Source organism: Aristolochia californica, unplaced genomic scaffold, assembly GCF_029961685.1.
Source record: "Aristolochia californica isolate CCGP_79_NKW_82.1479 unplaced genomic scaffold, dmAriCali1.0.hap1 SCAF_2, whole genome shotgun sequence".
NCBI lineage: Eukaryota > Viridiplantae > Streptophyta > Magnoliopsida > Piperales > Aristolochiaceae > Aristolochia > Aristolochia californica.
The window spans coordinates 47,665,533-47,693,083 of NW_027181881.1; the positions used below are offsets into that span (position 1 = coordinate 47,665,533).

Here is a 27,551-nt window from a genome sequence, read left to right on the forward strand (position 1 = left end):
AAAACTCTTGTCCCTTCCTCATGGCTCTTAAATAAATTGAAAAAATATTTTAGTAGAAATACGTTTCCAGTGACTATTAGCAGTTTTTTCAATAAATGTTGAAAAAATATTTTTAATAGAAATATAGGGACCATTAGAGCCTCGTATTTTTTCAAAATATTTTTCTAATTATAAATTATTTTTAAAAAATCATATAATTTTCCAAGTAAGATTTTCTTGCCAAGATGGCTTAGAAAACCATATAGAAAAATTTTGAATAAGTATTTGACAGTTGATGATATAATACTTTGAGCATGAGGCAATTTTCATAGTAATTTTGTGTTTGACATTTTATGTGATTAAAAATTTATCAATAAGTATAATAATATATTAGATTAATTATTAATTTTTATTTATTTCCTTAGAAAAGGCAATTAGAGGTCCATTTAACTTTCCTAAGAAAAATTTAAAATATTTCTTGTAATTTTCTAGTAAGTCTATAATAGTAATAGGATTTTATTTAAAGGATTTATAGTTTTTATTTGGGTGATTGTAAATTGATAGTGATATTTTATTTAATTTTGTTGTGTTTGATTATTGTATAGAGTTTATTTAAAATGTTATGCAGTGTATGGAGTGTTTAGAAGTGTTTATGGAATGTATAGACAATTTTATGGAGTGTTTATGGAGTGTTTATGCAGGTATTATGTATATTGATTATGCCCAATTTTAAGTAGAGGTCATGCCGAATTTTATACAAGTATTATATATATAGATTATGCTCAATTTTAAGTAGAGGTTATGCCCAATCTTATACACATATTATATATATAAGTTATGCCCAATTTTATGAAGAGGTCATGCATAATTTTATGTAAAATGTATGCATAATTTTATATACATTTTATTCGATATATATTATTTGAAAATTTTTAAATGTATGTTGAGGCTCGAGCTCGGCTCGAAGCTCGGCTCGAACTCGTTGGGCTCGAGTTCGATAACAATTTTAGGCTCGAGACGAGGCTCGGCTCGAAGCTCGGCTCGAAATATTTAAATCAAATTCGACTCGAACATAAGCAGGTTCGGGCTCGACTCGGCTCGATGCCACCCCTAGTTGCGCTGGTGTCTCCTACTTCAGCAATATCACTCTTTTTGCGACCAACGCGGCTACCTGGCTTGACACCCTCAGGTAACAAACACCTCCAGTTTCGCCGGACTGGGTGAGGGTTCTGGCCATCTGTGAGAGTGAGTTAATTAATGGTGGAACAGGCCGGCGAGGAAACTCGGAGAAGTACTGGCTGAACTACTCCGTTAAGAGTTGGCATTACAGCAGGATAGACTGAAGGAGCCGAAGTGCCTGGAGAGGAGGCGAACGGATAACCTTATTGCCCACAGCCTGATCTGACATTGGGATCAAACCTCACAGACTTTGTGCTAACCATTTTGTTGCACAGCGAACTGTGATGTTTACAGGCGAAATTCTAGGATGACTTGATAGAGCGCCCTTGTCATAAATATTGGGGAAAGTCTCCATGCAAGATACATCGGTTTCATTCACTATATATTCAAAGACATTTACAGTTGTCCGGTTGTCCATAATAGCTATTTCATCTGTTTTAATGGCGGAATCTGAAGATAATTTCGAACGGGTTCTACAAGAGCGTTGAGCATCGTATGGTGGACAACTCCCACAAGGAGCCAAGAGACAGATGATTCCCATGCCTACGGACCTCTTCCAGAACTTGCGTTAGTAGAGCAACCAGCCCAGCATCGAAACTTTACTATTGAACAAGTGATGACAGAGTTTTTCAATAATAAAGGATCCCCACGGCTATTCCAATTCTTTCGCCAATTATTATTGAATTAAGAATAGGAATCAAATTATCATATCAACATTCCATGAGATTAAGTTCCAAGAGATCCTTATTTGGTTAATAAACATATAACATAAAATGCCTCAACTGAAAAAGAAGTAACCAAACTTAACCCCTAATTCTCATCGTCTTTTTATTCTTTCTTGTGTACCTCTCATCCTCTTAATATACTTTATTTTTTATAAGAAAGTGATAAAATCAAAAGTTAAACTATCTTTTACTCACAAAAGAAAGCCTTGTAGGGATGAAAGTCTTTCCTCCGCTGGAACCACAATCCGATTTTCAACTAAGCACTTTGTATGAAGTCCTTAATATTGAATTCATCAGTTCCGTTCTTTGTAATTACCCCCTGAGCCCAAACAAGTAACACTGGTTAGATGTGTGTGTGTGAAAGAGAGAGAGGGAGAGAGAGGGAGAGGGAGAGAGAGAAACCTTTTCGGTTATAATACCCGCAATAAGACTGGCTGGAGTGACATCAAATGCAGGATTCCAAACCGAAATTCCAGATGCAGCTACTTGTTCCCCAAGACCTCCACGAGAGTACAACAATTCCTTCGGTGATCTTTCCTCTATGGTTATTTGTTCTCCAGAGGAAAGAGAGAGATCAATGGATGTTACAGGTGCTGCCACATAAAATGGCACCTTGTGATACTTGGCAGAAACAGCAAGGTTGTAGGTACCAATCTTATTAGCCGTGTCCCCTACAAGAATAGACCAGGCCTTTTTTAATAGTTACTTAATGCTCAAATATCTATACCAATGCAAATCCACTTGTCTTATTTATCTGCTCATTTTAGTATCGCTAAACTAGTACCATTAGCAGTAACACGATCAGCTCCAACAATGACAGCATCAACACGTCCAGCTCTCATTAATGCAGCAGCAGCAGAATCTGCTATCAGCGTTGCAGGTATCTTATCATGAACCAATTCAAAGGCTGTGAGCCTGGATCCCTGCCGTTTTTGTATTAAAAAGAATAGAAAAAACAGTTAAAATGATGAACTTATCTCCAGGCCAGCAGTTCTGCGTGGATATTAAGTAACAGAAAACATTCAAGAGTATCCCAAGGGCTACAACACAACCATTTGGATCCAACACAGATCAGGGCAAACAATCTCACCACATGAATATTTTAACCTAATCTTCATTTTGCAAGTTATTAAAGATCAGGGGTATTCTAGTAATTTTACTACAGGATATTGTGTTCTGAAGTTACAGATAGATACGGGAGAATTGCAGGTGTTCATCAATGTAATTTTTACTTGGTTTTATTACTGTTTGAAAGCTGTATGAAAGATAGCTAGAGTCGGGGCATTTCTATTTTTTTCTCTTGTAATCACTATATAAGAGGTTAGGGGGCGTTCTTATCCTCTAACCCAAACAGTTTCTTGAACATCTCCTCCTCTCTTCTTCTTCTAAATTCTTTTTTTTTTCATTATTTCACATGGTATCAAAGTAATCCATCTAATTGCTGAGGGGTCTTAGGCAAGAATCAACTTCTCCTCACATCATCAAGCTCTTCAAGTAAGGGGTTTTTAAAAAATTGTTATTGATTGAAAGTAAAGGTCAGGCCTTTTTCATTTATTTCTCACATAACCTTGTTAGGGTTGATGGATACTGCGGTCAATTGAACAGCTTTATATGATATTTGTGACCCAAGAGGGTTGTTAGGTTTCTTTACCCTATTCTTGCATGTGCGTGCCATTAAGACATTATGTTTGCCGACATCATGAACATCTGGCCTGACATCAGCCCTTACCACCCTTGTTGGACGCTTTTTTTGTGGATTACTGGACTGTAGAGGTGACATCTATCCATTGCAGTTTAATTACCCTAATTACTGTGGGAACCAGCTGACCTGCGTAGGCTAACCTCTATTGAACTCAATGGACGAAATTATATTAATTGGTCCAGGTCTGTTCAAATGTTTCTTAAGGCTAAGAGAAAACTAAAGTTTCGTAGGGTAACCTCTATTAAACTCAATGGACGAAATTATATAAATTGGTCCAGGTATGTTCAAATGTTTCTTAAGGCTAAGAGAAAGCTAAAGTTTTTTAATAAGGTTCCTGGATTCCCTCCTAATGATGACTGGGAAGTTGAAGATAGTAAAGTTATGACTTAGTTTGTTAATAGCATGGAGGAAAATCTGAGTGATCAAGTTATGAGTATACATCAAAAGAGATATGGGATACACTGAAGACTACTTTTTCAAAAGAAACTAATTTGTCACGAATATATGAGCTCTACGCAATGTTCTTTGGTATGTGCAGGGGTAAGAGAACAGCCACTCAATATTTTACAGAGATGAGGGTTATTTTTTGCAAGAGCACCTTTCATCTTTTTACTAATGATGCAACTGTCTACAGAAAGAGAAAAAAACAGATTCAGGTTACTCGTTTTCTGGATTGATTGGGACCAGAATATGACGCTATACGGGCACATATACTGGCTGATGATAGTAACCATACATTGGAAAAGGTTTATAACAGAGTTCTTGGGGCTAAAGGAGCAGTAAAAATGGTAAGTAAGAACTACTGCAAGTTTTGATTCTGCTCTAAACATTTCTTGTTCTATTTCTAAGTCTGAATCGTCTAGAGGAAGACGAGGAGGTTTTGGAGGTAGAGGACGTGGCAGTAACAGTGGAGGAAGAGGTAGAGGTCGTGTGGATAGAAAGTGTGTGCATTGTGACAGATCAAATCACTTCTCAAACAAATGTTGGGAAAAATGCGGAAAGTCTATCTAGGCTAATTCTAGTGTGTCAGTGGACAATAGAGAAGTGGTTAATAATGAGATAGGGTCATATAGGAGTACCTAGGAGACACTACATAAGATACTACAGCAATTGGGTCAACTATCATTAGCTACTAGCTCCAACTTCTCAGGCATCACGAATCCTCCAACTATAAATACCACAATGGCAAGCTCAGGTATGTTTGCACTTCATGTTTCCTCTCCTTTGTTCTGGGTGATAGATTTTGGTGAGTCCCACCATATGTCAGGTGTATCTTCCATTTTCTCCAATGTGTCACCATCTTCATCTCATAAATTAGTTATGTTGGCTAATGGTTCTACTTAAAACGGTTTGTGGTGAACGGAATGTTAACTCTTCATTTGGTATAACTTTTATTAAAATATCAACTCAGGGGTATTTAGTTATTTCATATATTATGTTTTTATCTTATATGATGTTTGTTAACTAGGCAATGTCTTCATATGCCAATGGTTCAATTTTCATTCATTTTAGAAGTGTATTTTAGGAGATATGTAAGTTTATGTTTTGAAGGGTATTTTTGTCTTTTATGTAAAATACTTAAAACCTTGATTAAAAAAAAGGGGGCATCCTTTTTTAGGCACGCACTCCAAGGAAGTTGTTGCTGCTCGTCTCCAAGTTCTTCTTCTCTTATTTCTCTTCTTTTTCACCCAAATATCAGATTTTTCATGGTATCAAAGCAAGGTTTAGCACTTTTTGGGCATATTTCTCTCATTTTTGTGGTTTTTCTCTCAATCTTCAACAACCCTTTTGGAGGATCTTCCCAGATTTTTGGACTAGTAGGGTAAAAACTTTATTTTTTTCCCTTTTTCTGCCTGCCATAGCTTCTTGGCTCATAGCTACTACTCCTAATTGAAAGATTATTGGGGTTTTGAGTCATTGTTGCACTGAATTGTGGTAGTTTGTGGTGTATAATGGCTGAATCCAACATGCAAGTTACTGTCCAGAGGACCAAAAGAGGGCTCCAATGTAAAATTCTCTCAGCCTATTCAAATAACTACAATCCGATTGAATGGATCGAATTATGTCAACTGGTCATGGTCAGTTTTGATTTATTTGAGGGCCAGAAGGATGGCCAAATATATAACAGATGATCCCTATATACCTATTCCTGAGGATTGGGTGGTTGAAGACAATTTAGTGATGACTTGGTTGGTCAACAGTATGGAGTCACGTTTTAATGACCAAATTTTGAGTTGAAGTACTGTTAAGGCAATGTAGACTACCTTAGCATCTATTTTGTCTCAGGAAAGTAACTTGTCGAGAATCTATAAGTTATATGTGAGATACTTTAATATGAAGCGTGGTAGTAGATCAGTGTCAGATAACTTATCAAGAAATCAGCACATTCCATCCATTTACTGCGAATGTTAAAGACATTCGGAAGAAAGAAAATCAGCTTCAACTGGTTCAGTTTCAAGATGGTTTGGGCTCTGAGTACGATGCCAATCGAACTCAGTTGTTGGCCAATGAGGATGTGACCACCCTAGAGCAGACATTTAATAGGGTTCTTTGGACTGAAGGTGCAGTAGTAAGTAAAAATGACTCAGGTGGAAGTCTCTCATATGCAGTTGCTCTTAACCTCCAACCCTCTACTGGCAAATCTGATGGTCAATTTCGTGGTTGTAATAATAGAGGTAGAGGCCACTCCTTCCCTACCTGTGGTCGTGGTCGGAATGATATGGGGGGTCACTACGGCAAGTCAAACCATCTTGCGGAAAAATATTGGGAGAAATTTGATTAACCTGTTTAGGCCAACTCTATAGTCAGAGAACAAAACAACTCTTCCCACACTGGGTCTTATGAAGAAATTCAGCAGTTAGTACAACGACTAGGCTAATCGGCGGCCTTGCAGAAAAATATCGGGAGAAATTTGATTAACCTGTTTAGGCCAACTCTATAGTCAGAGAACAAGACAACTCTTACCACACTAGCTCTTATGAAGAATTTCAGCAGTTAGTACAACGACTAGGCTAATTGGCTGCCTCATCTGCTATTTCTCCAATTGTAGACACTCATCCTTCATCATCAGCAAGTGCGACAATGGTGAGTACAGGTATGACTACATTGAACATGTCTCACTCTCCTTCCTAAATAATTGATTCAGGAGCCTCTACCCACATGTCAGGTATGTCTTCATTTCAGTCTATTAATTTGTCTTCTTCATATTGTAGAATTACTTTGGTTGATGGGTCCACCTCTCCCATTCAGGGGGAGGGTACTGTTCACAGTACCCCACAGATATCCTTAAGACTTAGTTCTATTTGTTCCCAAGTTTTTCGTTAATCTCTTGTTTGTGAGTCATATTTCTAAATCTTTAAACTGTTATGAAACTTTTTATCCTACAACCTGTGTTTTCCATGACTTGCAGACGAAGAAGACAATTGGTTCTAGACATGAGAAGGGAGGACTCTATATGATGGATGATCTATCTTTTTCTCGAGCTATGCCACTTTCTACTAAATATTCATCCTACTTATGGCGCCTACGCTTGGGCCATCCATCATCAGTTAAGATGTGTCAGTTTTTTCCTTCATTTCCAGCAGATATCTCATTTGATTGCGAGTCGTGTCAGCTAGGAAAGCATCATCAGTCCAATTTCCCAATTAGTTCTAGTCGTAGCACCAAATTGTTTGAGTTAATTCATTATGATATATGAGTTCCATGTCAGATTCATAGTCCATTTGGTTTTAAGTATTTTGTGTCATTTATTGATGATTTTAGTCGAGTAACTTGAGTGTATCTCCTACGTGACAAATCCAAAGTCTTTGATGTATTTCTAAATTTTTTAGTGAAATAAAAAAATCAATTTGGTGCTTGTGTTCATGTGCTTCATACTAATAATGGGTTGGAATATTTTAATCATATGTTTTCTTCTTTTTGTCTCCCATGGTATTACCCATCAAACGCCTTGTCCTTATACTCCTCAACAATATGGGTGGTTGAACATAAAAACGGACATCTTTGTAGGTTACTCGGACACTATTACTACACATGAACGTTCCCAAGTCGTTTTGGGGAAATGCTACTTTAACTTCTTGTTTCTTAATTAATCGCATGCCCTCCTCTATTTTGAATGGCCGGGTTCCTTTCCAAGTTTTAAAACCACATTGTAAACTATTTGATGTGGTACTTCGTGTTTTTGGTTGTACTTGTTTTGTCCACATATTTGGAGCTTTAGTTAATAAGTTTTTTTTTTTTAGCAAAAAGGCATGAAATGCTATGACCCTGTTCACCGAAAGACATATGTCAGCTAATGTAACCTTCTTTGAGCATACCCCGTATTTTGAGTCCTTTGGTGAGATACCTGTTTCTTCTAGTCTTCCTCAGATAGTCCAGTTCCAGTGGCTATTCTGGATGTCCCAACTCCATCAGGTTCCTCTCCACCTCTTCGTGTCTATAATCGTTGCCCTTGTGTTGCTACAATGCCTCCAACAGATAAACCTACAAAGCTACCTTCTCATGCCCTACCATCTTCCTTTTTGCTTGCAGATTCTATTCTATCAAATTTGGATGGACAATTAACTTATGCCAAAGTTACCAGGCTCGTTATATCATTTGCAATTGGAGTTGTGAGTCCGTTTATGGATACTCCTATAAAGGTGCATCTTGAGGCAGTACAAAGAATTTTGAAGTATTTAAAAGGAGATCCTGGCAAAGGATTGCGATGTCAACCACGTGGACACTTAAACATTGTAGGATATTCAAATGCAGACTATGTGGGCTTCAAATTAGACAGGAAATTCACTATAGATTATTGTGGGAGGCAAAATAAAAAACAAAATGTAGTTGGCTGATTAAGTGCTAAAGCAGAATATTGACCAATTGCACATACTGTAAATGAGCTTATGTGGGTAAAATTTGTGTTAAGGGAATTTGGTCTAGAAGGAACTAGTCCTATGAAACTGAAATAAGATAATCAAGTTGCAATATTTATTGCTACTAATCCCAAACACATAAAAATCGATTGTCATTTCATCCGAGATGCTGCTAAGTGGTAAAGGATTACTCCGCATGTAAAGACTACTGATCAAGTTGGAGATTTATATACCAAAGCTCATGGAGAGCGTTTATTCATTCATTTTCGTTCCAAGCTGAGATTCATAGATATATATGCTCAAACTTGAGGTGGAGTGTTAAAATTCAGGGGTATTGTAGTAATTTCGTATAGGATATTGTGTACTAAAGTTATAGTTAAACAAAGGTGAGATAGAGGCATTCATCAATGTAATTTTTACTTAGTTTTATTACTGTTTGGAAGCTGTAAGAGAGATAGATAGAGTAGGGGCGGTTCTGTCCTTTTCTCTGGTAATCACTTAAAAGTTAATATAAAAAGGTCAGGGATCAATCTTATCCTCTAAACCAGACAGTTTCTTCAATGTCTCCACCTCTCCTCCTCTTCTTCTTCTCTACCTCGCTTTCTTCTTCCAAATTTCTTTCTTTTTTCATTATTTTACATGAGTAAATTTCAAGTCACTTGTTATTTACACCATCGTTTTCAAATGATTAGACAGCTAGCATCAGTTCGGAGATTCAAGGACAGTGACTCATGAATGGCACACCCCACCAACTTGAGATCCAGCCTAATAAAATTAAAATTAAAGATATAGAGAAGTAAATCACCTGGTTAAATGGCCTCGTTTCTGTGCAGAAGGCAATTTCAAGAATGCCTTCATTGTGAAGACTGCGGATCACCCCAAGTGCAGTGCCATACCCTGCTGTTGCAAGACTGATAATGAACCACATCAGACAAACTAGATATTAAATTCTGTAGGATTAAACTTTAAGCTGAGACAACAAGAAAGATGAAAACACATATGCACACAAGTACAAGCACACCTGCCAGTGTTGCAATGGGTTAACACGGACAGTTTTTTATTAACACTTATTTGTGATTGAAGAAAGGCTGCTCCATGAGATCCGATGGCTTTGTTATCAGCAATATCATCTGAAAGCATTTTTTCAGCAGCCTCTATATAGGCCTGAAAAATGAACATGTAAGTGAGAGATAAATCAAGAAATCTAAACTATGACCACATAAACCATTCATATCTGGAAATAATGTTGTGAACAATTCATCCAGTAAAATAACAGCAGTAAAGTAAGTTTGCAGGCCCCCAAGCCCAAAATGGTCTTATACCCTCTTTCTTCTCCTACTGATTAGCCAGATCCATTTTGATTTATCAAACTCAAACAATGCCATCATTTAATAAGCTAATTTCAAGATCCATAATACAGATTAAGGTATGGAAACAGAGAGTTTAAACTTTGAAGTACAATGAGAGGATGTAGGACTAAAAAGTATTCTTAGAACAAGCAGCAGCATTCTTGTCCTCAAAATTTTTAACATAACGTGACTGATAAAGCCATGTCTGGTAAAGTATATTGTGCAGTTCTAGTAAAGGGAACATGTAACAGCAATACCAATCACACATAGCGGAAAATCAAGAACCCAGGAACCCAGCCTAATGGGTACCAACAAAATGCCATGCTTTTGGAGACAAAGAAATTAATTCCCACCTGAAAAACAGATGTAGCTTTTTCAGTAGTTGCAGACACTTTTAGCACAATATCCTCTAGCTTCTTTGCGGCATCTGAAAGGTTTACAGCAGTTGGTCGGCTGGAAAACCATGAGGACTGCTTACATTAGATATTTCCCAAGTACCAAATTCCCTAATAGTATACAAACGGAACAAATAAAAGCCCAACTATTGCAACATTTTTATCTCAAGGGACAATATATGAGTGTTTAGTACTAAAAATACCTAGAAACAAGGTATTTGAGATTCTTGATGATAAAAGAAGCTGCATCATTAGATGACCCTGAGAAAGATTTTTCCACATTAAACACTTCAACCGCAAGAGAGAGTGCAGCTGCAATGGCAATTGCCGGTGCACCACGTACCACCATCTCCCTTATGGCATTCCTATAAAAATGGTACACCCCCGATTTAAGATAGTCTACATATTTGGACTAATGAACAGAGACACACACAGATTGCCAAAACAAACACAAACACATCACCATCCATCAGTGACATCTTGAATGTCCAAGTACGGATTTTCCAGGGGCAGCCTCCTCTGCAGTATTATGAGAACAGACATAAACATGTATCAGAAAAAAAAAAAGGACATGGAAACAAGAGCTTCACCCCCATATTCATACTCCTCTGTCTTCAAAAAAAAATATTACTAACAGAAAGACTCACGGGATGAATGAAAATCGAGTACAAAATTCACCACAAGACAACGTGACAATATCAAACGTATCTATCTTAGCTGTATCATCTGGAACAAACAAAATAGGATAAAAGAAGAAAACCTGATCGAGTAGCTTCAGTGAGCCCGTGTTGTAACAAATAGATTGCAAAGTATTGGCTCCGTTGGTTCCTACCGTACCATTCGACTCGAGCGCCATCAGATAGTCGCAATCCAAGGTTTCCCTGTTAAAAAAAGAGGAGGACAAAAAGGCGGCGGACCTTTGATAATAAGCGGATGAAGAAAATACTAAATGAAACGCTTCTGCTCAAACAACGTAAATGGAGAATACGAACTTACGAAAGAATCTGAGTATCAAAGGGCTGATGATGGCTCAAGAAGTCGAAGAAATTGAAGAAACCCTAGGTGGAAGAACGTCTGTTGACTCTTTGAAGTAGCGAGCATGAGTGACCGTGCACGGACAGAGTGCCTGCGGTGCGGCTTAAATTCTCCGCAAGAAAAGGGCAGCATCGGTATTTTAAGCCTCCGAACAGAACAGCCGCCGTTTCTTGCCGCTTTCATTTTGTATTTTCTTCTATATTATTATAAAATTTTAGGATATTATCCATTTTTTAACAGAATAACAAATACCTAATTTTGAGCCGTCAACATCACATGTATAAAACTGAAAGGTGACACATTGACTTTCACCAATCACTTAATACCACGTCCTGACAACCTATATCCATGTCATCCTCACACATTATCGAATAAAAATTTAAAAATAAAATATTTTTAAGAATTTAAAATTAAATATTTAAAAATATTTAAATATTTAAAACTTAAATAAATAAAATTTGAAATTTGAAAACTAATTTTATTATTTAAATAATTTTAAATAAATAAAATATTATTTTTAAATACTTGTATATATAAGGTACTAAACATGTACCAATAAATTAGATTTTTAAACTTTAAAATATTTTTTTAATAAAAGACGTTAAATAGGTGACAATAAATTATTTAAATTAATTAATACAAATTTTATATTTTTATTATAAAAAGCTGAATATTTGTACCAACAAATAATAATTTAAAAACTAAATTATTTTTTACTAAATATTGTGTTAAATTAAATAATATCTTAAAGTAAAATAATTACATTAAGGTATTAAGTACAATAGAGTATTAATTATATTTAAAAATAAAAATAAAATAATTAATCATCAAAATTTATTTATATTATATTAAAGTAACGATAGTGAAATGAAATGTGTAATAGTTTTTAAAACCATAAATTAATATTTAAAAATTAATTATTACAAAATAACCTAAGTCAATCATGAGAATAAAATGGGAGAACAAAGGAAAACTGCGGTGGAAGGCTTACGATGGCATTCAATGAGGTGATAGATGATGTGTCATCCTATATGGAAGATGTTGATGTGATTAGTCAAAGCTTACGTGTCAACTTTGATTGTACACATGTATAGTTGACCAATCAAAGTTATGTATTTGTGCAAATAAGTTAAAATTTTGATTATTTATGTTAATATGTTAAAAAAACCGGGATCCTTGGAGTCACCGCGCTAAAAAAGGGGGAGGGAAAATGAAAGTAAAATTGAAAGTGAATCGTTTTTTAGAATGCTCTATGTAAAGTGCACAAAAAAATATTTTTTTGTGTAAGTGTACAAAATGGAAAATGTAGTAAAAACAAGAGAACGAACTACTTTTTATAATATACCTAAACAAATATGGTTTTTTTATAATAAATAATTAAATATAATATATTATTAATAAATTAAGATAGATTGTAGTTTAGTCTAAATTAATACAATAGTTGTTATATTTAATTAATTATAAAAAATATAACACTTAAACAAAAAATTATAATTTTATAATGTTTATATACTTGATCAAATTCTTATTTTAACAATATCTTGTTTATCACTCTAAATTACTAATTTTGATATAGTATTAACAATAATAAATATAATAAATAATTAAGTAGGGGTATTTTATTAATAAAATAAGATATATCGTAGTTTAATCTAAATGAATACAATAATTACAGGTAAAAATTAAATTATTTAATTAATTATAAAAATAGAATACTTAAACAAAAAAATGTATACTTTTATAATGTCTAGATACTTGGATCAAATTTTGACTTTAATAATAAATTAATTATCACTCTTAAATAATTAATTAAATAGGGTATTTTATTAATAAAATAAGATGGATTGTAGTTTAGCCTAAATTAATAAAAAATTTATGAATAAAAATAAACTATTAATTTAATTAATTATAACTAATAAAAAATAAAAGGAAAATAAGAAAATTGAAGAGGGAAGACCGAATGAGGGAAATCAAAGAAAGAGAGGTAAATTGAAGGGGGTTAGTCATTGCGAGAGAGTTCGGTGTTGAGGGCACGACAACACAACGAGACGACAGAGAGCGAGAGACGAGAGAGATGAGGGTTGGGAAGCAAAAATGGTAAAAAAAGAGGAAGATTGAAGGAACATCGAAAGAGAGGAGGACCCAGAAAGTGTCGAGTGAGCAAGTGAAAGTAAATGAACTGGGTTTAGAGTCGGAATTCACTTTCACTCGTTTTATACTAGAGCGAGTGAAGTGAAGCGCACTCTAACATTTTTGGGTAAGCGAAAGTTAAATCATTTTTACTTTCACTTCCCCTCTTCGTGAACTAGAAGGCCCAAAGGGAGAGAGTGAATTTGTCGATTACAAACGGAAGAGACCCTAAAACAATTTGATATTGTGATGCATAAATAAAACTCATTCACATGAATCAAATATAAAATTTATTGAAACAAATCCCATTCTCTTTGGGATCTTTCACCATTTTAGGTGGGTTGGTGCATTTTTTTCTCTAAGGTGTATACTTTTTTACATTTTGACGGAAAAAGAACAAAATTTAGAATAACCTTAAATTAGACTATGAATGAGTTTAAATGACAAAACCTAATCTGCCACCAATTATTAGCCATGATGATAATGGTTTTTGTTTGTATTTTGATACGATAGGTAGGTATATAATATAAGGAAATTATAACATATCCTCACATAATTGATAAACAAGATAACTAAGTCACAAAAGAATACGAGCAACGGATTCTATTAATTATTTTTAATGGACAAAGTACAAGTTCACCTACCATAGGTGACCTAACGCTCTTTAACCCTAATGAACCCATAATTGAATTGGATCGCCCCCCTCGGTAAAAACAATACTGATCGTAGATGGAAATGTGCCGTGTACGAGTAGACATTTGTGTTGCACCCAGAAAGCGCAGTGTCTTCGATTTTCCATCCTCTTTTAACGCCTTTCCTGCCGCTGCGGTTCTTCGGACCTTTTACTTTTAACTGAACCCGGACTGGATTCGACCGCCTTTACCATTGCCTTCTCTCTGCTCTTACTGCGATTCTCCGGGTTTCCTCTACAGCAGGAGAGCGGGAGGAGAACCCTAGATATTTATCTCTAGCTGCGAAATGGGGTCCGAGGGATCGAGGGTTGTCGGTTAGTTCCTCACTTAATTTCGTTCTTGCGCTTTTTTTCATGTTGCTATAGTTAAATTCCCGTGGAATTTTCGTGTCTGAGATTCTCGGGGGATCATAGATGTCGGTATCTCATTGTCTTGATCGATTACTGAGTGGGGATGAATTTGGTGTTTCTGACAGTATTTTCTCTTAAGCGAGTGGATTCCAGAGTAACTATAATCTTTGTATTTCATGTTTATGTAATCAACTGTGTTTTGATGATACTTAGTTTCGTTTTTGGTGGCATTTGGTGAAGATGGATCGTCTCCCTTTTGCCTCTTCTTATTCATTTATGTAGGAATTAGTGTGCTTTGTGGGTGTTTGGGTGGAGGCTGTTGTTGTTGTGGATGTGTTGTGTTCTTTTCCATTCCTTTTGAGGCGCATGAACGCTATGAACTTGTACGTATATTAGGCAAATCTTTTGACATATTCTCTGCATTTTGACTTCACCTCTTGGATGTTTCTGGCTTTGCTCGTTTTCAGTTTTTCTTTCTTTTCTCTTGATTTTCTTTGTTCAAACAAGTATATTCCAAATCACTACTTCGTGTTTTTTCCTGTAGCCGTAGGCTGTGAATTGTTACCGTTATAAACATTGCGTGTAACTCAGGTTAAATCTGTTCTTTGGAAAGGGTATCACAAGCTTATAGAAAGGGATGCCAGGGGAACTTCCTCTGCATGAGCTGCACGAACCCCTTGGTTGGGTTGACATTTTGCAAGATACACATCTCTCTGTCTCTCTTCACACTCTCACACACAGAGGGTTAGATAAAATAAAATCCTTGCAGATAAACACCAAGCCAAATTTGGCCTTTCAGTCCTTGCCTCAACCCGCATACTGGGCCAATTTCACTATGGCACTTCTTTATTGATGTATTTGGACCTTACTAGATTAACATGTGAAACTTTCTATTGGTTCCACCAGTTCCTTTGGTGGGGTGATAGAATCTCACTCCATTCTATAGGTTAGATATTTTTACTTGCAGCACATTAATCTATTTCTGGCACAGTTTGTTCTGTGGCTGCAGTTATGAGCTTTACCTATCTGGAGTATTTTTTATATTTTATATTCCCATGTTAAATTCCTATATCAGGTTTGAGATGTTGGTGGAATATGAGGGATGAAATCCATGAGATTCATGACAGTAGGGTATCTTCTGTCTGACAATATCAAATGGACTAGAAAAGTCCAATTCTTTTTTAGGGGTCTATGCCTGTTGATCTTTGCCTCCTATTGGCACTCGTGGTCTTCTTGATAAGTAATAGATATTTTTCATCATTTTTATTTTAGTGTAAAATCTATTAAAAAGGAGTAATATTTCAATCTGTAAACATTGGAAATATTTCTGTTTCAAATGGCTGCTTGGTAATGCTTCCCATTGAACATATTGTGCAATGTTTGAAACAAAGGTGAGATTTTATTGAAGTCAACACGAGATAATAGATCATTCACCAGTGCTGATGGAACTGTGGATCATTTGTTGAGAATTTGATGCCTAGTGATCAAATAGGAAAGAAGACTTGTTTTATTTGCAAAAAAGGAAATGCAGAAGGAAGCATCTAGGTTTAAGAAAGGCATGATTTGTTTCTGGACCATGACATTGGGCGGCTCTATGGTTCTACTAGCCAGTATTGGGTTCTGTACTGGGGCCCTCAAATTTGGATACGTGTGCAAGTCACATCACCTGTGACTGTAGTCCAGATGTAAGGCCCTATAAGGGAAGGGGCTTGACCGGGTCAGATCCAAGTCAAACTGAGTTAGACTGATTCTCACATCAGTTGGGGGCACTTCAGATATTGAATTAACTAGAAGTGTTCATGTGGAAGTTCCCATATATGAAAGTTTCAGAAGCCAGGGCTAGTTTGTATGCTAAAAGTGCTATTTTCAGGCTATGCATGCTTCTGAGGATCTGGTTCTCATTCATGTCGACTTTTGTGGCATACCGGTCTGATTTACTCTCATATTCATAAACGCAGCATCTTTTTGAGTGACTGCAATCACACCCTCTATCTACCTTTGCGAATGTAAGTACTATTAATAAAATTAATGTGGCACATTATTCACTGAGTTTTGGTGTTGGATGATGGTTTCTATGTTTAATGCTTCTGAAACTCCAGAGAAATTTTCTATGGGAAATTTCGACCTTTTGCTCTGGTGACCTTCATAGGCTTCAGAAATAAGAAAAAAAGAAAAAAAATACTAATGTAAAGCAGATTTCTAGACCTACATCTCTGGCTGTTGCGTAAGCATGAAGTCTATATTAGAGTTGCTCACTGATTGAGAAGTCTTTATCATGCAGAGTTCATGTTCATTGTTTTGGAGCATGTCTTGCTCTGAAATGGGTTTCATAAGGATCAAAATTTAAAATCAATATGGTGGATTAGGCATATAAACTGTTTTTTTATAGATCCATTTTTCAGTTAAAGTGTATGCATGTCATCATCATAGATGATGGGGCTTAGTAAACTGCCAACTTGACTTGGTTTTCTTACCTGATTGCAACCTTTAACTGATTCTGCTTGTGAAATCTCACAAGCTTCATTGGGCTACATACTTCACCTTTAGTGTCTGATGCATTTTGCAGTTAACAACTGGATGTGGTGGTTCTATAAGATCGGTTATCTAGTTCAGACATGCAGGTGGCAAAATTTTCTGCATCTATATCTAAATATGTAATTGTGATTTTGCAGTTCCCAGAAATTTCAGATTACTTGAAGAACTTGAGAGAGGAGAAAAAGGTATTGGAGATGGAACTGTCAGCTATGGAATGGATGATGCAGATGACATTTATATGCGTTCATGGACTGGAACCATCATTGGTCCTCACAATGTAAGCTCTTATCTCTTGGCTTGATCTGTATTTTGTCTCATAAATAATAGTGTGGTATGCCCTTTATTATATATGCCTCTATAAAAGGGTGATGATGTGGCATACCCTGTAACTTATATGGAATTATGTGGCACATTTTTAGGCTACAGTAGATCCCTTTAAGGATCATGCTATAGATAGATATTACCAAAACTCCTGAGACCTTGTTGGAACTTTCCCTAGTCACTTACATGCTATTTTTCTTTCAGACCGTTCATGAAGGGCGCATCTATCAGTTGAAATTGTTGTGTGACAAAGATTATCCTGATAGCCCTCCAACTGTGAAGTTCCAGACACGGATAAACATGACATGTGTGAACCAAGATACTGGACTGGTATTACCTCTTGAACTTTATGGACTCTTGCTCGTTTAGTCTGATTCCCTCCAAAATCTTGGTGAAGGTGTTTAATTTGCTTTAACTGAAAATTTGAGTTGTGAATTTTCATGGCGACTTTGAAACAGGTAGAACCTGCTCTCTTTCCAATGCTAGCTGACTGGCACAGTGAAAATACCATCGAGGACATATTGGTCCAGTTGAAGAAAGACATGACATCTCCACGGAATCGGAAGCTGGCCCAGCCACCAGAAGGTAACCCATATTTTGTGGTTAAAAACTGCTGAAGTAGTTAAGGTTTGCATGTTTGGATGAGCCTTTGGATCTCTGATATGGGACATACGTGGTGTCATTATATATTATTTTAAGTGTTGTGTTAGAATTGAACCAAGTCTTTCGTAATGCAGGAAATGAAGAGCAGAGAGGGGATCAGAAAGGGTTGGTCATCAGGTGTAGTATTCTGTGAGTACGACCTGACTACTGAATGTTGTGGTAGTGTATATATCTTTGTTACATAGATGGGGAGAGTTATCGTTGGTCTAGTTTGTATGAGAAGCATCATGAGTCAAAAAAGGGTCCAAAATCTCCTCGCCGGCTGGCTTGCAAAGCAGAAGGAATGAGAATTCGTAACAAAGATGGAAGGGCTTCACAAGCATCAAGTGGGGAGGGTTTTCGAATATTAACAACTGTTAATAAGTTAATGGAGAATGTGAAACTCAGAATCTGAGGGAGAGCTCCCATGTTATGTATCATGTTGTCATTTATCTTTTCTATTTTCTTTCCCCACCCTTCCCCCCATGTTATGTAGAATGTGAACATATATGAAACTTCTTATCTAAGCTCTTCTCTGATAGAGGATTACAGGAATAGGAATCTTGTATGACGTGTTGATAGAGTTGTTGACAAGTAAAGCTGAAACAAAATGAGAGAACTCTTGCCCCACAGGCTGAGGAAGTGATAATGACTAGAGTGGGACCTCCATGATTCGGTGGCCTAAGCTTTTGTCATATTAAAACGTGGAAAGTTTGGTTGAAACTGAGATTTGAGAACTTGGAACCTATTTTTCAGATTTCTATTTAGGCAAAGAAGAAAAGAGCCATTGTAGGAACTTTTGTGAAGGGAGTAAGGGCATTGCCTTGTAATTTTACCCGATTAGAAATAAATGTCTGAGCAGGTAAGGTTGGCCTTGGCCTGGCCCCCATGAACTCGGAATCTAGGAGCAATAAAAGCAACGATTTCAACACCATATAGGAATAGAGGTTCCCAATGTCTTTGTAGCAATAAAAGCAACGATTTCAACACCATTAATAACAATGAAAAAATGCTGAGTTCGGGGTGTGATTTTCAAGTTTGTGGACTCACATTGGTGTTCCTCCTTCAAATGATAAGAAGAAGGTGAGAAAAACTCGTCTTTCCTTGTAATTTGGAGAGAAAGGAGAAGCATATGGAAACTCACAATGAGATGAACCAATTAATGTTTTCGCATCTCCGATTGAATGATAAATATATCATTACGTTATTATCTATTTATTGATTTTCATGAATTTAAATCTGTTTTCGATGTGAATAAGCTGATCGATACTAGCTACCAATCCTTGTAAGTGGACTGGAGGTTACAAACGCCTCAGTTTCTTTTGCATTATCAATATAATTTATAAATCTTTGTTTCTTCTCAGGCAATCCAACTTTATTCCCAGTTTCTTCTTCTCCCACGGTTAGACGATTCCAGTCTTGTTTCTGTCAAAGAATACGAGAGAGATGCATGCTTTTGAAGGACGTATTCTTAACCCCTTATCTTTGTCTCCCTCGGTCACCCACAAGGGCTCGTGCAATATCTGATTTCAGAACACGACAGATTATCTCGACCGGAAGGGAATTCAAAGAAGCAAAGCTGATTTCAGAACACGACAGATTAATGAAGACGCAAAGTCGATGGAGAAATAACGAGTAGATAATATCAATGAAGAAGCAATCGACCTTCCCGAGTTTTAGGTAGCCTTTCTTTCGGAAACGAGTGTTCACACTTGTGATATCAGTTCAAAACTTCTGATACAATTTTCTTGGCTTTCATTCGTTGTGGTGATAAGAAATTGATATAGTTTTCGAACTTTTGGACTGTAAATGATTTTTCGCTTCGAAACCTGTCCCACTCCCACCACCTTAATACTTCCAATTCTGGCAATGGATCACTGTATAAGAAACTTCTCGCAGAATAGAAGGCACCGATTTCCGGTTAAATACGTAAGCTGAATTGAGCAACAGCTTCCATACGTATGTAACTCAAAAATGGAGAGACAGTTCCTTTTTCTTTCATCTCCTTTCCCCACCTTCCTTTTCTTCTTTTTATTCTTCTGCTTCCGGAGCCCTTGTCTCTTTGCCCGACCTGAGGAGCCTCTAATGGCTGCTCTGAATCAGGATACTGGTAATTTTATTTTTGGTTCTGGGCTTCTGTTTTTTTTGTCGAATGAACAGTGTATAAGAAATTTTTTTCTGTTTTTTTTAGTGCAGGAGTGGAAGGGGAACTGACTCCATTACAGAAGCACGTGGCTTTCTTCGACAAGAACGGAGACGGGATTATTTATCCTTTGGAAACATATGATGGTAGATTTTATGAACTTGAAGGATCTCGCTAACCGGTCTTCTATCGATTAACAGATGCTGGGTTTCGAAATGCTCACGAATTGAAATCGTCTTTTCTTGTTTCTGATCTCAGGGTTTCGTTCGATTGGTGTAAATGCTGTCTTGTCTGCAGCCAGTGCAGCTTTGATCCATGGCGCCCTTAGTTCGAAAACAAATCCTGTAAGTTAATCATGCACACAATAGCAATAGGAAACTTCTTTTTGTTCTTCCGAGCCCACTACGAATCGGTTTCCGAACAGTTTTCCTTTTCAAACGTAGTGAATCAAAAGTACGTTATAGAAGAAAATTACTTCAGATATTTGGCCGAGTTCTGATTTCTTGGCTGTTCAACTTGCATCCCTTACGTTGAGTCAATTGACTCTATTTTCTTTTCTGTAATTAGATAACTCTCTTTCCTGCAAATCTACGGAAACTATTGCTAGAATTATCTGGGCTTGAAGTAAATGAATTTTATGCAAAATGAGGAAATTTTAGTTACAGTAAACCTCTGAATGAGAAAGACTGGGCTGTCTTTGTTCTTTACGTGCGAGACACCCATGATTTTCTTCTTTAAAATGTCTGTTAAAAAACCCTTCATTTGCGTAATGGCTGTTTGTATTCGAAATATGAACCAGATGTTCAGGCCCCAAGATGGCGAACCTTCTAAGCAAAGGACAGTAAAAACCAGTTTTAAACTATTTAGAAAACTATTAATTTATTAAGCATCTTATTCTAATTAATCTTCCATGAATTACTTCGATTCAACTATTACAGTAGAAAATATTTCTTCCACCATTTTGTATTATCATCGTTCGATTATTCTGAAAACGATGATGCAGGGGAAAATCGACCTTCGCCTTCCCATCTACATAAAGAACATAAAACTTGCCAAACATGGCAGCGACACTGGAGTCTACGACACAGAAGGAAGGTAAAAGTCGCTCTTTTACATTTTCTTAATTTCATTTCCTTCAATCCCTTCTCGACGAAATCTCTCTTTGCTTACATAATGGGATTGCCTCGATTTCCTTGTGAAGGTTCGTGCCAGAAAAATTTGAGGAAATTTTCACCAAGCACGCACAGACTACCCCGAATGCTTTGACCTCGGACGAGCTTTCAGCGATGCTCAAGGCAAATCGACAAGCCAAGAACTTCAAAGGATGGTGAGTCTTCTACCCAAATTTAAATCCGTTTAAGTTAATTTGAATGATGATCGATATAATGAAATGGTTGGAACGTTTACAGGGCGGCGGCAGCGGCAGAGTGGAAGATCCTGTACAATTTGTGCAAGGACAAGGATGGTCTGCTACAGAAGGAGACGATTAGAGCTGTTTATGATGGAAGTTTATTCGAACAGCTGAAGCAGAAGAATTCGGCATGAATGCTGCATAATGTTCTGCTTGTATGGTATCGACATCGATGCAGATAATCTGTTTCAAAGCTGATTTCTACATAATAAAGTGTAAGAATTTATCTACAAATACATTATGACTGTTTCAATGATAATGAACTGTTAATTCAATTACTGGGGACAACACAAATAACAGTTGGGAGAGACACTGAATCGCCTGTGGTTCCATCTAAGCACATTACTTTGTTTCTTTCGATTGTTGCCATCGTGCAGCTGCTGAGATGAAACTAATCTTTCCTGAGATCTTTGTACTCACGTCTCATCCCTGCTGCGTTTATGACGACAATCTCTATCTTATCTCCCTGAAAAAAACAAAATAAATAAACCATATCATTCAAATGATAAATGTCTTATACTTTTAAGTGATGCCAGAAATTGTATCATCAAAATAAGTACAGATACAGAGGCAACTGGCGTGAGATAAATTTTAACCCCTTATCCATCAGAATAAGGTAATTATCCAGTAGGATAACTAGAATTCTTTTGGGTAAAAAAATCAGAGGGCCAACGTGCTAGGCGCGAATAAAAATTCTCCCATGAAGGAGAGGGAACAGTGCTAGAGTCATGAAGGGTACTATAGAAACATAGCCATCTGCAACAGAATTGGAATCCACTAAAGAAAGATCCGGACCCTCCTACATTACATGCAGGAGAATTTACCAAGGGTACTCAAGAAACATAGCCTTCTGCAACAGAATTAGAATCCACTAAAGAAAGACAGACCCTCTTACATTACATGCAGGAGAATTTAGCAAGGGAAAACAATCAATCAATTCCTAGCAAATTTCTTTCTCCACCATTCAGCAAGAATGATCTCTCTTTGCTCTACTGTCACTTCAGCCTAGGCCTCTTACTGTTCAATGTATTATTGTTCACTTTTTTATGAAATATATCACATAAATTCAACAAGGAGAGTAAGAGTGACAAAACAGATGGCAAGGACAGATCATTTAAAAAGAGATTTCTTGTACCAGCCCCACATACATCCACCCATATAAAATGAATCACTCACCGTGTAGATATCCCTTTCAGCTGCAGATGCAAAAACATCTTTTACTAAATCAACTGCCTCAGACTCCGACAGAGGTGTTACGGCATCCTGTACACACATCGTTAATTTCAATGTTAAAGCTTAGAAACAGAAACAAAGTAATGGATGGATATCCAACTGGGTAACTTTCATGCATCACCTTAACCTTTGCAGGCAGCAAGAGGGAACTTGGAGATTTAAGTTGGTTGTCCAAGACAGGAGTGATGAGAGTAGCACCAGAACCTTGCGAGCTGTATCCAACTCTCTCATATGAACCCACTGCATCATACGTGAACACACAACCCTTTCCTGAAAAAACGAAATTAAAGCCACAGCAGAGAAAGCATCTGTTAAAACTTTATTATTGCCATATTTAGAGGCAAAAGTAGGCAATAATAAAAAAATGCACTGGTTGGTTACAATAAATCCTTACCTTCGTTATCAAGACCCCCCAAAACATTGAAGGTATAGTATGGGAAGAATCGTTTGTAGTAGAGGGTATTAGAGAGGTGCTGAGCCATAGCAGGGCAGCTCATTTGGTTGTTGTGCTGGTGCTGGTAGATCTACACCAGTACAAGAGAGATATCAACACATGATTTGAAAAGCTGCACATGTACAACTTTAGTAATTTTTTCACCTTCATTTTTGGCAGAGGTATTTCCAACAATGAGCATTAAGGATCATGTCAATGTCCCTAATTGTTATTGACCATGTTGCATATTTCCAATGAGTCAATCCAAACATTTTTACTTGATCACGCAAACAGGTAAGGAAAAACAAAGAGAAACAGCTAGACATTGTCCAGAAATTGAACTGCAAAACATTGTGTTGTTTCTTTTTCCCTTTTCTGAAGACAAACTGCAAAATAATGCATGCTCTGTTACTTCACTGGCTCATAGGTTTTCCTTTTTTTTTTTGAAAAACCAGTGTCTCATATTCTTCAGAAACATAGTAATATAACTATTAGTACAGACAAAAAACAACCACTGTAAAGAGAAACCTAAGACTTTCAATTTTGACACTACAATAAAAAAGCCAAGCAATAAGAGACCCATTTTCATGTCTTAAAGAGTCTTGGTTACATAAAACCTGCTTTGACTCTATCTCCGTGAGAACAAAATACCTGCTTTGACTCTATCTCCGTGAGAATAAAACCTACTTAGACCCTTTCCACTATGCTTATTTACAATAGTAATACTAGCTAATAAAAAAATGATTGAAATAAGACATTTTCAACATAAAATAATAGTTAGGAAGTTTGTTTTAAATTCCAGCATGTTACTTTTGTTATCGTAGCTTCTTGTACTATCTTATTTCACATACCTAACATCAATATTTCCATCGAATGACACAATCAAATCAGTTGTATTAAAAAAAACAGTTATTTAGTGACAGTGCCAGAATCATATTTTGACGACTTTACCATATTATGCAAGGTTTAAATAAATTATATCAAGAAACTGGGCAGTTTTTGATCACTAAGCTGCAAAAGATGAAGACAACCATTTCAAATAATACAAATTTCAAATTAAGAGAGACGAAGGAAAAATAATTAAAAGAAAAAAAATTATTTAAAAAAGAGATAATACAAGTTCTTTATGTTGAAAACTTGAAGAAAGTAATAGCTGCTAGGCACACAAAGCTCCGAAACTAGAGAGAGATAGAGACAGAGAGGCTAACCACTTTTAACATGCAAAAGAACAAATCCAAATGACTAAAAAACTACACTTTTCATAACTTATTTAACCATTAAATTCTCGACACTATTTTGAGAGCCATAACATGGAACTTGTGAAATAGTTGTGCAGGATCTCGAAGGAGCCCTCCTCTGCTCAATGGCTTGACAGTTTGGATTTACCAAAATACAACAGCCACCACAAACAACCACATCCAAAACAGGATTTGCGGATAATGAAGCACAGAAAAATCTCATTCCTCCACCAAGCCGAGAAAGATAAATAAAATAACAAAACGGTATGCATGGGAACCAGTATCAGCTATCACATTATATACTGCATATTAGTTGGGTTATAAATTTCCTAGATATTCATGTTAGCTACTAAATCTTTAAACTTAAGCACTTTACCAAGTGCCTTGCTGCCAGATTCTTTTGTAAAGCTCTGACATCAGCCTGAAATCCTGAGGAAGCCATTATGCATTTATCTGCTCTGCAGGAAAATTAGCAAGTAACAGTTAATTCTTGAACTACTAAAGAAAATTTAAAAAAAAAAACATAAAGCTTTGCGTATAAAAACCTATCAAATGGTTTTCGCAGACAATGTAGACAATTGAGTAAGTCCAGAGAGCCTTTTTTTTCTTTTTTTTTGGCTAAAATAACACTAATACTACAAAAGTTGTCCTCTTTTAGGTGCTGAAATTATATAACCCTTTTTGCAATAGTTACAAGGAAATCTCAGGAGTGACTACGCTCTGCATTAATGTGATATAAACTAATAGCCATGGCATGTCATAACCGAGGAGGAAAGTTTAACTCGAGTAAATAAACTTTTTGCAACTACAAATCTATCTTGAATTTAGCAAGTTATAGCTTTTTGTGTGAAATGAATATATAGGTTAAGAAGGAAATCTGCATGAATTTATTTGTCGAGGTCAAACATCTGGCGGAAACATGTATTAAGGTTTTCATATCACATGGATCCTTTTTCAAGATTAGTGTGCTTCGGACATTGAGTTTATCATATTATAATCCAGATTTAGACTGCTAAGAAAGCCAATGTTCTGTGCACATTGTACTCAAGATACTTTATCCTTGAATGCACATATCTTCACAATAACTGTATAAAGTTACAAGAAACACGACGACTAAATAGTAGAACCCACTTCCTCAGTCGGTATTCATCTTGAATCCATCAAAAGAGACAGCGTAAGAAGAATAGTAACAAACTACAATTAGCAGAGGACAGGAAAATCGCACAGCTTAATGATTTTGGAGTAGGCGCGAGTAAGGATGCTGTAACCGGTGGACATCCGCGTGTCGGCCGCGATAACACAGTAATCGGCCCCTGCAATAGCCACGCATGTTCTGAAAAGAGAAGCCAAAAGCCCCACTTCGTTAGCGTTTCCGTTTCCAGAACCAAACAGAGGACGAAAGCGAAAAGGCTAATGAAAGACGTACCCTCCATTATTATCGTAAGGTGACCAGTTCGTGTGTTCCTTCGGAGCCATCGTTGATTGTTCGAACGAGGACGAAGCAGATGAGGGAAAATGGACCAGCAGATCGGAACAGTTTTTCCTGCGTTGGTCTTTCTGTAACTAGCTGTTACTTCCGAACCAAGCAAGAGAAAAATGAAGGCCCCCTCTTCTATGGGTAAGGGTGGCTTCGAACCGAGCCGGCTCGCGAGCCGCTCGAGTTCGGCTCGATTTCGGGCTCGTTTACATTAACTAGTCGAGCTCGAACAGAGCCCGGTTCGGCTCGTCGGCTCGTCGGCTCGCGAGCCGATTCGTTAATATAACGAGCGATTCGGGATCGGGATACCTCTTCGATTCGGGAAATTTCTCTGCGAAACCCATACCTCCGTCTGCCATTTCCATGCCGTTTCAGCGTGATTTCTTGCGGAAATCGTTGTCCGTCGGCAGGTATTCAGGGAAAATGGGGGATTTAGTCTTCAAATCCCTCGTTCTCCCTCTCCCTCTTCGATTCCTCGATTTATTCCTCTACGATTTCTGTCTTCCTTCCTCTTCGATTTCTTTCTCGTCTTCCTCTTCGATTTCTTCATCCAAGCTTTTCCTCGCCGACGAGACGAAATCGACGGTCCGACGGAAGGAGGTAAGATTTTTATTTAATCTTTCTGTTTTATTTTCGTCGCCGAGCTAACCTAAAAAATCTCTAACTCTCTCTTCGTTTCTCAGCTTCGTTTCTCGGCTTCGTTTCTGAGCTTCGTTTCTCAGCAGTGCTCCTTCATTATTGGAAAGCTTTTTTGGATATCCGAACTGCACACTCTGTTTCTGTAAGCAAACTCAGCTCTGTTTTTTTTTTTTTCCGATATTTCCAACTGACAGTTCAAATACACTCGGGAAGAAATCATTGTAAGAAAACTGGTATGAATTTTATTTCATGATTTTGAGTGTTGATACTGTTTGATTTTTTGAAATGCTGAGTTCTTGATTTAAGGGTAGAATGTAAGAAGATCATTTTATACAGATTGCATAAGGTTGACCTATTTTATTCTCTTAATTTATTTTTTTGCTTGAGTGTGTCATCAATTGCATTCTAGCTGGCTGAGAGCCAGGAAACTTCATACTGAGCTAACATTCAAGAAGGAAAGGAAGGGTGGGGGAGAAAAATCCCCCACTTTGTCATTTGTTATGTTTTTGTATATCTCAAAATGACTTACTAAGCTCAATTGCTATAATGTTTGGAAAATAGTTGGTTGGTTGTCAATGATTTTTTTGCTCAAATTCCATTGTTCTTCATAAATGAAGTTATTATTCTAGACTTTCAAATATTTTTATGTTGTGGGATCTTGTTTCTTTTTTGCCTTCTTATTTTTAGGTGTCTGGCCTCTTATAAAATTTTGTATGTTTATCATATATTTCAGCAATAAACAGCAATGGTATTCAAATTGTTACTTGATATATTTTAGCAATGAAATTTTATTTCATGATTTTGAGTGTTAATAACATATTCTGTTCAATAATACTCTAATATAGTTAATGGAATCAGGAGCTTTCTTAATTGCATCCAACTTCTCTTTATTATAAAAAAGAATAAAAAAAGTTAGTTTTTGTCCTTCTTTCTTAATTCTCATTGAACTTACATCTACTGCTGTTCTTGGTATAGTGGGGTATTGAGGTTGAATTTCATTTTTTTTCATTTTTATCATTAATTTCTTGGTATTGAGGTTGAATTTCATCAGAATATTAGAAGAGAATGTTGGTGTGCTTATTTCCTT

At 36.6% G+C, this 27,551-nt stretch overlaps 4 protein-coding genes across 5 annotated transcripts; 2 read left to right on the top strand and 2 right to left on the bottom strand.

The window, feature by feature from the left end:
* Positions 1-1,941: 1,941 nt before the first annotated feature.
* On the bottom strand, positions 1,942-11,284 carry LOC137955717 (methylthioribose-1-phosphate isomerase). The gene is made up of 10 exons (XM_068802805.1): positions 11,182-11,284; positions 10,946-11,066; positions 10,649-10,704; positions 10,389-10,550; positions 10,144-10,243; positions 9,463-9,605; positions 9,247-9,352; positions 2,668-2,806; positions 2,286-2,554; positions 1,942-2,202 (listed from the first exon to the last, which is right to left on the bottom strand). Exons 2-10 carry the CDS (start codon positions 11,039-11,041, stop codon positions 2,140-2,142), a joined length of 1,134 nt encoding a protein of 377 aa, XP_068658906.1. The 5' UTR covers positions 11,042-11,066; positions 11,182-11,284; the 3' UTR covers positions 1,942-2,139.
* Positions 11,285-14,189: 2,905 nt separating this feature from the next.
* On the top strand, positions 14,190-18,441 carry LOC137955803 (ubiquitin-conjugating enzyme E2 variant 1D-like). The gene is made up of 5 exons (XM_068802929.1): positions 14,190-14,356; positions 17,065-17,204; positions 17,453-17,578; positions 17,707-17,833; positions 17,986-18,441. The coding sequence occupies exons 1-5, from the start codon at positions 14,329-14,331 to the stop codon at positions 18,042-18,044; spliced, it is 480 nt and encodes a 159-aa protein (XP_068659030.1). The 5' UTR covers positions 14,190-14,328; the 3' UTR covers positions 18,045-18,441.
* A 1,465-nt stretch (positions 18,442-19,906) lies between these two features.
* LOC137955828 (probable peroxygenase 4) lies at positions 19,907-21,709 on the top strand. Its single transcript, XM_068802994.1, has 6 exons — positions 19,907-20,000; positions 20,087-20,179; positions 20,292-20,377; positions 21,037-21,128; positions 21,235-21,360; positions 21,443-21,709. Exons 1-6 carry the CDS (start codon positions 19,976-19,978, stop codon positions 21,576-21,578), a joined length of 558 nt encoding a protein of 185 aa, XP_068659095.1. The 5' UTR covers positions 19,907-19,975; the 3' UTR covers positions 21,579-21,709.
* Positions 21,578-25,919, bottom strand: LOC137955827 (proteasome subunit beta type-1-like). Of its 2 annotated transcripts, none has more exons than XM_068802992.1 (7): positions 25,775-25,919; positions 25,574-25,681; positions 24,725-24,806; positions 23,072-23,201; positions 22,805-22,947; positions 22,621-22,707; positions 21,578-21,910 (listed from the first exon to the last, which is right to left on the bottom strand). In XM_068802992.1, the coding sequence occupies exons 1-7, from the start codon at positions 25,822-25,824 to the stop codon at positions 21,836-21,838; spliced, it is 675 nt and encodes a 224-aa protein (XP_068659093.1). In that variant the 5' UTR covers positions 25,825-25,919; the 3' UTR covers positions 21,578-21,835. The 2 variants fall into 2 exon arrangements, with proteins under 2 accessions (XP_068659093.1, XP_068659092.1); XM_068802991.1 differs by having other exon boundaries at positions 21,580-21,910; positions 22,799-22,947.
* Positions 25,920-27,551: the final 1,632 nt, after the last annotated feature.